Source organism: Halichoerus grypus, chromosome 6 (genome assembly GCF_964656455.1).
Source record: "Halichoerus grypus chromosome 6, mHalGry1.hap1.1, whole genome shotgun sequence".
NCBI classification, from domain to species: Eukaryota; Metazoa; Chordata; class Mammalia; order Carnivora; family Phocidae; genus Halichoerus; species Halichoerus grypus.
The window spans coordinates 21,325,715-21,339,046 of record NC_135717.1 but is presented as its reverse complement, the minus strand read 5'-3'; the positions used below and the strand labels follow the sequence as shown (position 1 = coordinate 21,339,046).

General features: G+C 48.7%; 1 protein-coding gene across 2 annotated transcripts in view; it reads left to right on the top strand.

The window, feature by feature from the left end:
* The first annotated feature begins 402 nt into the window (after positions 1–402).
* PRKCB (protein kinase C beta) overlaps positions 403–13,332 on the top strand; it is a 316,758-nt gene continuing 303,828 nt past the window's right edge. Inside the window, exons 1-2 of one of the 2 annotated variants that reach the window (XM_078074685.1) lie at positions 403–799; positions 1,817–1,848. In XM_078074685.1, coding sequence (XP_077930811.1) covers positions 627–799; positions 1,817–1,848 — 205 coding nt within the window. In that variant the 5' untranslated portion in view covers positions 403–626. The remainder of the gene's footprint in view (positions 800–1,816; positions 1,849–13,332) is intronic. The other variant, XM_036111159.2, reaches the window with a different exon arrangement.

Sequence of the window (13,332 nt, the reverse complement as noted above, 5' to 3'; positions counted from 1 at the left end):
CATCCCTCCAGGAGACGCGTGCAGAATGACCAATGGGATGGATGCGGGGTGGCTGGGTACCAGTCTCTGCAGAGGCCGGGTGGAATCCGTCGCGCCCACCCTTGCCACCCCCAACCCCCGGTTCCTGTCGGTCCTTCTGCTCCGGAGTCCCCCCGGGGCGCACCCAAGGTGCTTACCCCCTTAATGCAACCCCGGGCCCAGAAGCGGGTAGGGGGCGAGGCTCAGGTCTGACGATCGCACGCTGCGGTCCCCGCGCCGCAGCGCTGCGGCTCTGAACACTTCGCTGGGAGGCCGGCAGCCTCGGGGTGCCAATATGTAAAGCAGCTGGCGGCGCTGGGCGGGGCCTGAGCGCGATGCAAATGAAGGAGGCGGAGCCTACCCGGGGCTCCGCCTCCCTCCCCCGCAGCTGGGGCCAGCGGTGCCAAGCGCAGCTGGACGAGCGGCGGCAGCTGGGCGAGTGACAGCCCCAGCTCCGCGCGCCGCGGCGGCCAGAGCCGGCGCAGGGGAAGCGCCCGCGGCCCCGGGCGGCAGCAGCGGCCGCCTCCTCGCGCGCTTCCCGGGCCCGCAGCCCGCGGTCCCGCGGCCCCGGGGCCGGCACCTTTCGGCTCCCGCTCCCCGCGCGCAAGATGGCTGACCCGGCTGCGGGGCCGCCGCCGAGCGAGGGCGAGGAGAGCACCGTGCGCTTCGCCCGCAAAGGCGCCCTCCGGCAGAAGAACGTGCACGAGGTGAAGAACCACAAATTCACCGCCCGCTTCTTCAAGCAGCCCACCTTCTGCAGCCACTGCACCGACTTCATCTGGTGAGAGCGCGCCGGCGCAGGGCACCTTCCCGGGGCCCCGAGGGCAGCGCCGCGCGCGGGGCCCCCTCTCTGCGCCCCCGAGGTGGGGGACGAGCACCGCCCGGCCCCGCGTCCCCCGGCTCCCCGCTCCGGACGCCCGGGTGCACAGTCCTGCGGCTTCCCCCGCCCCGGCCCCAGACGGCCGGCCGCGGGGCGCCTCCTGCCCGCTCTTCCTCCCAGCCGCCTCGGGAGCGCCCCGGGGCCGCGGCGCGGGCGCCGGTTCTCCACCTGCCGGGAGCATGGGGTGGATGTGTCCCTCCCCGGGAGGGCAGCGCCTCGAGTGCCCGCTCGCCTGGGGTTCCCCGTCTACCCGCCTCCTTCCGGGCTCGCGGCGCCCGCATCCCCTCCCCTGCTTTCCGGGGGCAGCGCCCTGGGTGTCCTCTCTATCTCCCCACGGGCGTGGGGCATCCTTTCCTCCCCTTCCATGTCTCCGCCGTGGAGCCCTGGGTTATCTCTTATTGCGCTTCCCTGCGGGCCAGGATTCCCCTTTGCACTCCTCAGTTTTCCCCTCGCACCACTGCGGAGACTTTACTCCCCCAGCTCTCACCCGGTCCCCCTAGGCTTGGGGAGCCTTTTCTCTCTTCCCAGTGCCCCAGGGAACACCACCGCCGCAGGGTATCTCTCATCCTCCCTCTGGATGCGTCTTTATCTCTTCTTTTTCCCCAAAGGTACTCGGGTATCTCTGTGGGCAGATCTCCCGCCTGCTCCCCCCCGCCCCCCGCGACGGAAACGCTCCTCCCCATCCCGCCACCTGGTGGTCGCAGCCTCCTTTCTTCTGCCTTCTGAGGGGAGGTGGGGGTTACCGCCGACCTCCCAGCTGCCCCTTCCCCCAAAGGCGGAAGACTCTTGGGCACCCGCCTGTGGCTAGGAGGTTGCACCTGGGGTAGAGGGGCCGGGGTAAGGGGGGGGTGACGTGGGGGAACTATCTGGTGGCTGGGCCCCTAGGGCTGCCTGACATGCTTCTTTCTGCCTTTGCAGGGGTTTCGGGAAGCAAGGATTCCAGTGCCAAGGTAAGCTGTGGGGCTCTGGGAATGCCCTTTGTGGGAAGAGATGGTGAAAAGGACTTTCTAGAAGTGACTGAATTAGGCAGAGAGTGAAGGAATCACATTTGTCAGAGTGACCTGCCAAGCTGGGAGTGCACCACCGCAAAAGGGCCCTTTTAAGGGGTGTGTGTATATGGGGGCAGTGATGCTCCATCCAGGAAAGGTGGGGGGAGCCAGAGGCCCTACCTGCCAAGGAAGGGCATGCACCCTTTCTTCCTTCCCAGCAGCGGGAGTCAAATCCTGTCCCCTGAACCTATCCTGCTTGGCCAATCCTGCTTCTGGAGGAAGTGTCCCCAGGGACCATTTTTGGGAGGACCCTTCCTCTCCCTAATTCCTTCTCACTTGCCCTTTCTCATCTCACAGAGTAAGGTTCTGCCTCCTCCCTTGCTTCAAAGAAGTCTCCACAGGTGGCTGCTGCGTCTGCATAAGGTGCATTCCCTAGAAAGGGGACTGCTTGTCCCCTGGGCCTCCTCCCTCTCTGCAAGAGGTCGTTCCAGATGGGGTGCCTCTCAGACACTGGTTCAAATGGCCTTTTCTAGCTTCTGGCTGCATACAGGAAGGACTCCAAGTGACTGGCCTCCTGGGTCCTTGCACCTGGTTTGAGATCCTTGACCCCAGCCAGGGAGGCCCAACCTAGTGGTGACTTTTCATCATGTGTAAGGCGGCCTTGGCTCTCTCTGGTTGCGAATTCGCTCTCCAGGGTCAAATTACCTGTGGACTTGTTTAGCCCTTAGGCAGTCAGACATTTTTTGAATTTGATGTCAGCGTTTCGAACTGGGAAATTTTACGCAGATACCAGAATTTCCAGCTTTTGGTCCTGGAGATTTGGTCCTACTTTCTTGTTGGAACAATCCTTTGGAGCTATTTTCATAGCCGGGACAGGCATTCACCATTTCATCCCAGTCCTTCCCAACCGGGCCTGCTTCACCCGTGTCTGGCTCCTCTAGGCATTCGAATTTGCAACTTCTGTCCTGGAAAGTTTTTTTTTTTCTCCCCAATTTTTGGCCAGGTGTGGTTGAGTTTGGTGGGAAATGCCTCATTTCTGGGGTGTGTTGTAGGGGCACATTCACTGCTTCTGGGGAGCTGGGTCTGATCAGGAGAAGAAAGCATTAAGCGTTCAAGAGTCAGAGATGTGACTTAGCTGGGTCTGTTTTGTTGTAGCATTCCACCCTCCAGGAGAAGTCAAGTGATCCCTGGTGAGTGTGGGTGGCATTGTCAGGACACTTGCTGTGTGGCAATGCTGTCTTCTGAGACTCGTGCGCTCCTTCCCTCAGCCTCCCTCACCTCAGGTCCAGGGAAGAGCTGGCCCATCCAGTGAACCTTGCAGACCTGCCCAGCCTCTCTCACCAATATGTGGAGCCCCAGTCTCACGCTTCCCAAATCCCTTTATTATTTTTTTTCAGCTTTATATACTCTTATTTTTTATTTTATTATTATTTTAACCAAAGGCTCGTTACCATACAGTGTTACATTAGTTTCAGGTCTGCCCAAATCCCTTTAAAGTGGCAACAGCTTAGACCCTGTTGCAAACAGATTGTTTCCTAGAACTTTGGCCCCCGAAGCACAATACCAATGGTGTCTTCGTGCTGGAATGTGTAGATGATCTTTGAGGTTACCTTTCACTTTCATGAATCAGTTTCTGTCTCTGTCGCTTGCTGGGGTCAGGGGTGAGTTTTGAACTTTTTTTTTTTTTAAAGATTTTATTTATTTGACAGAGAGAGACGCAGCAAGAGAGGGAACACAAGCAGGGGGAGTGGGAGAGGGAGAGCAGGCTTCCCGCAGAGCAGGGAGCCCGATGCGGGGCTCGATCCCAGGACCCTGGGATCATAACCTGAGCCGAAGGCAGACGCTTAACGACTGAGCCACCCAGGCGCCCCGAGTTTTGAACATTTTTGCTGCTGCTTTCCCCCCTGCTCGGCAGTTACCATTGCCTGGGGAAGTCACTCTGGAATGTGTAGGTGATGGCAGGAGATCCTGTTTTTCAAAGGCTGGAAAGTGGTAGGCATTTTCTGGTGGAGTGAGAGTACAGCAGAATTAAAGTTTCTAATCAAGTATGGCAACTTTCGAGGTAGAAGGTACTTATTATTTTTTTTAACACCTTTCTTTTTCTCCTCTCCCTGAGAGGCAGTGTAGGGTAGGAGGCATCTGTACAAACCATCAGGTAGGTCACTGTGGGTTTGAATCCTGGCTTCGAGACTTCCCAGCCATCTTGTTTAGCTCAGATTCCTTGTCTATAAAATGGGTCCAATAAACGGTACCTACTTTAAAAAGTTGCCGAGTAGGGGCGCCTGGGTGGCTCAGTCGTTACGCGTCTGCCTTCGGCTCAGGTCATGGTCCCAGGGTCCTGGGATCGAGCCCCGCATCGGGCTCCCTGCTCGGCGGGAAGCCTGCTTCTCCCTCTCCCGCTCCCCCTGCTTGTGTTCCCTCTCTTGCTGTCTCTCTGTCAAATAAATAAATAAAATCTTAAGAAAAAAATAAAAATAAGAAGTTGCTGATTAGGGGCGCCTGGTGGCTCAGTTGGTTAAACGTTTGCCTCTTGGTTTAAGCTCAGGTCATGATCTCAGGGTCGTGAGATCGAGCCCCGATGTCAGGCTCCGTGCTGGGTGTAGAGCCTGCTTAAGATTCTCTTCTCCCTCTATCCCTCACCTGCCATGTGCACACATACACTCTCTCTCTTCCTCACTCCCTAAAATAAATAAATAAATCTTAAAAAAAAAGTGCACCTGATTGAAATGGGATCCACATTTTACAGAGAATATGTAAAGTTTTATTCTCTCACCTAAGTCAGTGGTCCAGAGCCCAAGGTCCTGTTTCCTTTCAGTGACACTTATCTCATGGTCCAAGAAGGATGCTAGACTATCCAGTCATCACATCTTTATTTCAGCCAGAGGGAAGGAGGAAAGGGTAAAAGAAAGGCAAAGGCCACATGCTCACTGTCACTTATGGAAGTTGCTGCAAGATATTTCTGCCTATACGCTATGAGCTAGAACTTAATCACACGCCCACACCTTGCTACACAGGGGTGCATGGACACTAATGTTAATTTCAGGTAGCCATGTTCCTGACTACAAGTTAGGGTAGCGGGGTGTTCCATTTTGAAAGTAGAAGGGGAGGGGCGCCTGGGTGGCAAAGTCTGTCGATCGTCAGACTCTTGGTTTCAGCTCAGGTCGTGATCTCACAGTCGTGGGATTGAGCCCTGTGTTCAGCTTGTGCTCAGCATAGAGTCTGCTTACGACTCTCTCCCTCTCCCTCTCCCTCTGCTCCTCCCCTCTGTGCTCTTGTGCACTCACTCTCAAATAAATCATAAAAAAAAAAGTAGAAGGGGAGTGGGGATATAGTCTGCGCTATCCTTGGGGAGGAGGTATGTAGGATGATCCTAAGGCAGGGAACCCCTTGAGCCTCCATGCTCCATTGTGCTGTCATGGAAATTGGAGATGCTGGGATGGGTTGAGGGATGAAAGATGGAAAGTCCACCAGCCATGGGAAATCAGGGATTTCTGTGTGCTTCAGAATAGATTTCCTTGCTTTTGAACTGCTAGAGGGCAATGTTCTAGATTGATTGCCACATGATTTCTCCCCTTTTGTTACCACTCTATTTTCTTTTTTTTTTTTTTTAAGATTTTATTTATTTATTTGAGAGAGAGAATGAGACAGAGAGAGCATGAGAGGGTCAGAGGGAGAAGCAGACTCCCTGCCGAGCAGGGAGCCCGATGTGGGACTCGATCCCGGGACTCCAGGATCATGACCTGAGCCGAAGGCAGTCGCTTAACCAACTGAGCCACCCAGGCGCCCAACCACTCTATTTTCTATAAAACCACACTCTGTGAGATAGTTTAAGAATATCTCTGATGGGGCACCTGGGTGGGTCAGTTGGTTGAGTGTCTGCCTTCCGCTCAGGTCATGATCTCGGGGTCCTGGAATAGAGTCCTGCATTCAGCTCCATGCTCAGTGGGGAGTCTGCTTCTCCCTTTGTCTCCCTCCACCCCTGCTTGTGCTCTCTCTCAAATAAATAAAATCTGAAAAAAAAAAAAAAAAAAGAATGTTTCTGATGATAGGCACGGGGGCTGAGCGTCCCTATTATGAAACTGACTAAATTTTGGATGAGAAGTGGGAACCCTCAGAGAAGCAAGGCAGTCTTTTCTCTATGGCATTCTTTAGAGGACCCTAGAACCTTCATTTGTGCGTTAATTGTAATGAAGACAAGCCTTTGGGTGGAATTAGACTCTTACCCCAAGAAGCTTTTGCAGTTTGGCAGAGAGAAGAACTTTTTCTTTTAAAGGAAGTCACTTTAGTAGGAACAGGGAGACAATAAAATCTAGAGATTCAGAATTCATAGCATGGGGTCAGGGTCAGATAGAACTGTGTTTGAATCTCTGCTCTGCCACCTACTTGCTCTGTAAGCTCGGGTAAGTCATCCACCTGTAGTGGCCTCAGTTTCCCGATCTGTAAAATGGGGACTAATAGTACCTACCTACCTCATAGGGTTATGGTGAGCACCAAAGTGCAAGAGAAATATCCACAGTAAGTATCCGTGACTGTAAGTGAGATGATCATTATTACTTGATTCTCGGTAGGAAACTGTGTCAAAGTGGGACAGAGTTCATTCTGGAAGTCACTGAATGACTACGCTGCTTTCGTGTATTTAGGTAGGTTTTCCTCTCAGGTGTGTTTCTTCATAGACTTTGGGTAACACCAGTGCATGCACTGCTCAGTGTCTGGGCCCAGCCAGCCAGGCTTATTCAGATTGTCTTTTCTCACCCTTTCCTCGTGAGAAAGATCTCAACTTCTCAGGGATTCTCTAGAAAAACCCCAGCACACTAGTTTTCTGACTATGAAGACCTAGCAGGGATGATTATAATGAGTAAACCAGTTCTTACCTTTCCTGTATAGATCACAAAACATGTTTTTTAACCTTTTAATAGAAGTTATTTTTTAATAACCCCAAAATATTGGGGCACCTGGGTGGCTCAGTTGGTTGGGCATCTGTCCTTCCGCTCGGGTCGTGATCCTGGAGTCCCAGGATCAAGCCCCGTGTTGGGCTCCCTGCTCAGCGGAGAGTTTGCTTCTCCCTCTCCCTCTGCTCCTCCCACCTCTGCTCATGCTCTCTCTCTCACTCACTCTCTCAAATAAATAAATAAAATCTTAAAACAACAACAACAACAAAAAATTCATCCCCAAAATGTTGCATGAATTCAACCATTTCTGTTTTCATCAACATCAACTCTATGGAATACAAGTTTATTTTAGTCTGTAGTCAACACATATAGATTAAAATATGCTCTTTTTAAACACAACAATCAGGGGCACCTGGGTGGCTCAGTTTGTTAAGCGTCCAACTCTTGATTTCAACTCAGGTCATGATCTAGGGTTGGAAGATCAAGCCCCGCCTTGGGCTCTGTGCTGGGCATGGGGCCTGCTTAAGATTCTCTCTTTCTCCCTCTGCTCCTTCCCCCACCACCGTCTCTCTCTCTCTCTCCCCTCTAAAAATAAAATAAAATAGAATAGAATAAAATAAAATAAAATAAAAACAATAATCAAAGCTGAATCAAAGGTTAATTTTATTTTTGGCCCAGTTTTCCCTGGCAACTTACAATATGCTATCCTATATTTCAGGTTGAACTTTCTCAGTAAAATCATAAAGAAGGCTTTTTTTTTTTTTTTTGGTACGATCACTAAGTCAGGCTGCAAGCTCCTGGAGCTTGCTTCTATGATTCCATTTCCCTCCCTTCCCAGAAGCAGATCCCAGAGGCCTGTGAGTCAAACTCCACTCACCTCTTAGCTTTTTCTGAATGTGTCCTGAGGGTTCTATATGGATAAAAGGCAGAGGCTTTTTAACTTTGTATTTGATGGTTTGACTTTTTTATTTTTTCCACCTGAAGTGGGATTTCAGGCCCAAAGTCCCCAATGAAATAAAAATCTTTAGGTGAGTTAATGCCGGGTCTTAAAAAGGAGGGCTGGTGTGTTGGAGAGGCAACAGTAAATTCATCTTGAACTGTAGAGCACTCAGGGCAAGCTGGAAACTTTGTCACTGGGCAACAGAAGGCCTTTCTAAGTAAATATGGAAAATACGACCTTTGGAAATGTAGTTGATAGGATACGTTCTTAGAAACTAATTTTAAAAAATGTGGTATTTCTGAATACTAGCGATACGGCCAGTGTATTGTCCAGAACCATATGCAGCATGTTTATGGTGTATTTGGGTCAAGAAAGGAAAAGATAACGGAGAAAGTAATTGGCCAGAGGATGAACCAAAGGTTTGAAAATAATTTATACGTATTCTTGTTATTGGAGCCCCTAACTATTCTTTCTTTCTTTTTCTGCCTAGCTTTTTGTTTCTGCCTCTGTGCATGCTCACACACATGTGTGTAAATACACTTACAGGTAAATACATCAGTAGGTTACAGTTTTGAGAATACTCATCTCCTTTTGATGCTTTTCAGCTATAGATAGCTAAATTACCAGGTACAATTGAAAATCCATGCTCTGGTCTTTTGATTTTGCAGTCCAATGAATTTTTGGGTGGGTAGAGGGATCAGCTGAAAAGTTCATCATCTCTGGCTGATGCATTCAAAAACTTGGTCTCTTATCGTTTTTGGCATTTGATCTAATATCATAGATTCTTTTTTTTTTAAAGATTTTATTTATTTATTTTTGTGAGAGAGAGGGCATGAGCGGTGGGGGGGGGGGTGGCTCAGAGGGAGAAGCAGACTCCCCACTGAGCAGGGAGCCCGATGCGGGACTCGATCCCAGGACTCTGGGATCATGACCTGAGCTGAAGGCAGATACTTAACCAACTGAGCCACCCAGGCACCCTAATATCATAGATTCTTTGACTTGATTCATCCTGTCTCTCTGTTGGAATTGTGTAATGTTATATAGATAGATTATTGGCCTTTTTATAGAGAATCCAAAATCCGCTGTGTTTATATATGGCATTTGGAGGTGTGATGGATACCTGAGAATCTAGTAGGAAATTTATATACTTGATACATGCCTTTACCCATCCATCCATCATTCCATATATCCATCCATCCTTCCAAAAAGTATTCGCTCATTGAGTTCTGTGTGTCAGGAATTATTTTCAATGGTGGGACTACAATGGGTGAATGGGATTGAGAAGATCCTAATGTCATGGAGCTTCCAGTGTAATGAGGAGAAAAGAAATTCTACGAATCGTTGCCCCAATATTTAAGTTTACTTCCGTGAAGTGCTTTGCAGGAAATGTGCAGGGTGCTATGAGAATTTATAGGGGGATGTTAGCTTATGCAATGGTTGGGGCGGAGTCAGGCAATTCTTTGGTCTTGAGAATTAAAAACTGAAAACAAAAGGCAAAATAACTTCCCATCCTCTGAAGTAATTCGAGAAAGTCTGAGTTGCCAGGGAGCCAGAGCTGAAAACTCATCGTGAAGCTGCTCACATCCTGGTTAAAGATACACAGAAGTCTTATCTCTGTGATATTCCATAGAGAGGAGGAATGTTGTGCCACGGTCCCGAGTAAGATGAAGATTTGGTAGAATTAGATAGTTACTTTAAGATGGCTTTGCTCTCAGTTTGACAGAGAATTGCGTCTCTTAGCTAATCACCCAGAGAATGAGCTGGCTTTCTTTTTTGTGTGGGGGCTGCATTTTGAGGTAGTTCTTCTGTAGCAGAAAAATCAGACCATTTCAGAGGTTGGAGGAGCCAGTCTGAGCTGACGGGTTGAGAGTAAATAAAAAGACAGAGCAAAACCTGTCAGTGAGTGGCCTCTGAGCCGAAAGTCAGTTTTTAGGGGCACAGGATTATTCGCATTGCCTCCCAGATACCTTCCTCACCCTCGGACCAGGGCTGATGTTCTACTACTGTTCCTTTCTTTGGCTTAGGCAGTGTTTTCTCTCATTTGGGAGACAATTTGTAAGTAGTTTCACAGTAAGCCCTATTGAATCACATACAGAGAACAACCCTCTGTCATTTCTCTTCTGTGTTTCTGATTTCATCAAGGAGAAAGTCTCGGTGTTATGCTAACGTGTCTTTAACGCCTCTCTAACACAAATTCCGGCGCTTAGTAAATGTTCTTTACTTCTTATTATGAAAGAACTACAGGAAATTATGAGAACATAAGGACATGTTAGTTTCTTCTTGTAAACAATCTCCTCCTCCTGTTCTCCCTCTGGTCCTCATTTTGTACTGGCTATTCCTTCCTGTGAATAGAGAAGGAGAGTTCATTGTCTTTCCTGGAAATGGTTGGTGTTGGAAGAAAGCTTGATGGAGCAGAGGATTGAAAGACACCGTGATTGCAGGATCCAGCAGGATTGGGAAGAGACGGGAGCTTTTGTTCAGGAGTGTCAATCTTTTAATATTACTACTATTATTGTTGGCTGATACCTTTTCATTGTCCTTTGTCTTGCTTGTCTCTGTCTCCTAGATGTCTTCTTTTCCCTCAGCCCACACACAGTACGTTGCCCTACTGAGTCAGAAGGGAAACTCAGACCTGGACTAGGAGGGTTCAGATGCCCTCCTGTTGAGTCCTGGCATTTGCTAAGTAGATGGAGATTAACTTAGCTCAACAATAACCACATTCCTGGCTGGGGTTGGGGTGGGGGTGGGGAGAATTCTAGACTCTTTCTTCTTTTATTTTGCCACTGCCCAGTGACCAGACTTTGGGTTTCTAGATTGGCAGTATAAATTGAATTGAGAGTGCACGCTCAAAAATCAGACAGGCTTGATTTCAAATCCTGCTGTCTCCATGACTCTATGACCTTGGGCTGGTGAAACATGATCCTGCTTGATCCAGCCATCTATCTATCCATCCATGTACCCACTGACCCACCCATCTATTCATCTATCCACTTAGCCATTTTTCTATCCATTATTCATTCATCCATCCATTCATTCACCCAACCATTCACCCATTCCCTCATCCATCTAGCCATCTGTCCATCTGTCCATTCATTCAACAAATATTGAGTTCCTTCCAGGTGTCAGGTACTGTTTTAGGTGCTGGAACTAGAGCAGTGAACCAGACAGAGTCCCTGCCCTCATGGAATTTCCATTCTAGTGGAAGGAGAACAGCAATTAACAAATACCTTAGAAGAAATACAACGTATAAAGTCAGGTTGCAATATGGGCTTTGAAGAGAAATAAGACACTAGCCTTTCCTTTGAAGATCTTCCTGGTCTTTTGCGGGGAGACCAGCACATGGCCAGTGAGTTCCGGCACATCAATGAGATGTGGGATGGCATCCTTACTCCTGGGAGGGGTGGAGAAGCTTCTACAGAGGAGGTGACATTTGGGAACAATCTTCCAGCAGGAGTAGGAGTTCCCAGATTGACAAGAGGCTGGGAGCTGGGGAGGGTGTTTCATGCAGAGGACAGCTCAAGTTGAGACATGGAGAGAGAACATACAGGGAACAGGAAGGAGGGTGTGTGAGGGGGGCGGCGGCGGCGCTTGGAGCTAAACTTCATCTAGGAGGGCTTGGACCTTGTGAAGGCAGGAAAGTGACTAGGAAGCGCTTGTTGTCATTGTTTTAAGGGCGGGATGTGTGAGGGTGAGTGAAGTGGCCAAATGTTCGAAAAAGAGGAGCGTGAAGTACATTTGCCATGACTCAGATCCGGGAATCCCAGGCTTGTCAGGTTGGAGGGCAGATAGAAGAAACTGAAATGACCATTTAGAAGCAGTGGGGGGGTGTCACCCGAGCACGTACGGGCCACTGCTATTTTTCACCTTGTACAAGAGGCATTTGGATTTTTGTGTCAGTCATATTGTTGATTGTTCTATTTTGGGAGGTGGTTACTGGGTGATTTTTACTGTTCTAACAATAGGGATATCTCTCTTCCCTGCATCCTGAGGCAGAGAGGGCCATGGAAATGATTTTTCCTCTGAAAGGAATCCTCCCACTTCCTCTGTCTGTCTTTGCTGCTGTCACTTATCCAGCACGTGTTAACTGAGCACATGCTGCCCGGGGTGGCAAAGAGTTTGTGCTTCGGAGACAGAAAGGCATTGGTTCAAATCTTGGCTTCTTGTTATGGAGCCTTGGGCATAAGACTTAAACTCTGAGCTTTTGTTTCTTTAGAGGTAAAAGGAAGTAATCGTATCTTGTTTAGAGGGCACATGTCAAGTGTTTCCTTAGCGCCTTGCCTGACATGCAGTGAGTCCTTGATAAATAACAGCTCTCCATTATTCCTCCGGCTGGGAACTGGCTTGTTCTGACCGATTTTATAATCCTGTTGGGGAGGCAAGGGCAATGCTCCTGAAACAAGGACTTGCTGCCAGGAATGAATGTGTTCACACATCGTGGGCAACTGCATTAGGTGCAACTTTAACAATGTGTCTGAGCCAGAAACTCTTAGCTGGGGTCAGAGCTGTGATAGGAACATGGGTGAGCAACAGTGTTTTCTGTGCAACAGTTTCCTGGCTTTCGATGCTTTCATTTGTGGGAAACCTCCAAAGCTGAATCGAGTTCTGTGATTGTCCCATCTGCTGTCTTCATTTTGAAAATGTGTTGATGGCATTTCAACTTTAAATAGATTTCTGACCATTTCACTTTTTCAATTTTGAGTTCCCTTCATCCTCCAGATGGAATGTTTACGTGCTCTTTTGGGTTGCAGAAGAAGCTGCCAAATAATGTGGGTGAAGGTGGAGGGTGAAGTCTCCAGGACTGTCTCTTGTCTTGTGATGGTGGGGCTGGTGATTTTTATGAGATAGTCCTATTCTGAAGATGTTCCTTCCCTCCCTAAAGGTGGGGGTTATTATTTAGAATTTTGGCAATGGTGCAAATGAGAATTTTGATTGTTATCTGGACTTTTTTTTTTTTTAATGTGTGTGGCAAAATTTATGGTTGGGAGTATTGATAATTCTATCTGGGCCAAACAGTGCACTTAGGGAAGTAAGATTGGCATATAGAGTGGGGAGGGACTTCTTTGTACTTCAGTTAGTTATTATCTTTTGATGGTTGGCTTTTCTGTTCTTCCCAGGATTAAGTCCAGAATCTTTTTTTTTTTTTTTTTTTAAGACTTATTTACTTATTTGAGAGAGAGAATGTGCAAGTGGGCAGAGGGAGAGGGAGAGAATCTTAAGCAGACTCCATGCGAGCATGGAGTCCCAGTGAGGGACCCTATCCCATGACCCTGAGATCATGACCTGAGCCAAAATCAAGAATTGGATGCTCAACTGACTAAGCAACCCAGGTGCCCCAAGTCCAGAATATTTTAGCATGAATTACAAGTCTTTGTCTGCCCTGGGTCCTCATGAACCTGGCTGGTACCTCCCTTTAACTCACTTTTCACTTTCTAGCTGAATCACGATATACTCTTTCTCAATCACGATATACTCTTGCCCACCCCAGGGCATTTGCACATGCTCTGTCTTCAGCTTCAAATGCTCTTCCCCTTCCTCTTCCCCAGCTTGCCTCCTACTTCTCCTTCAGAACTTAGCTCAATGTCACTTCTTCAGAGAAGCATTCCCTGATTTTCCAAA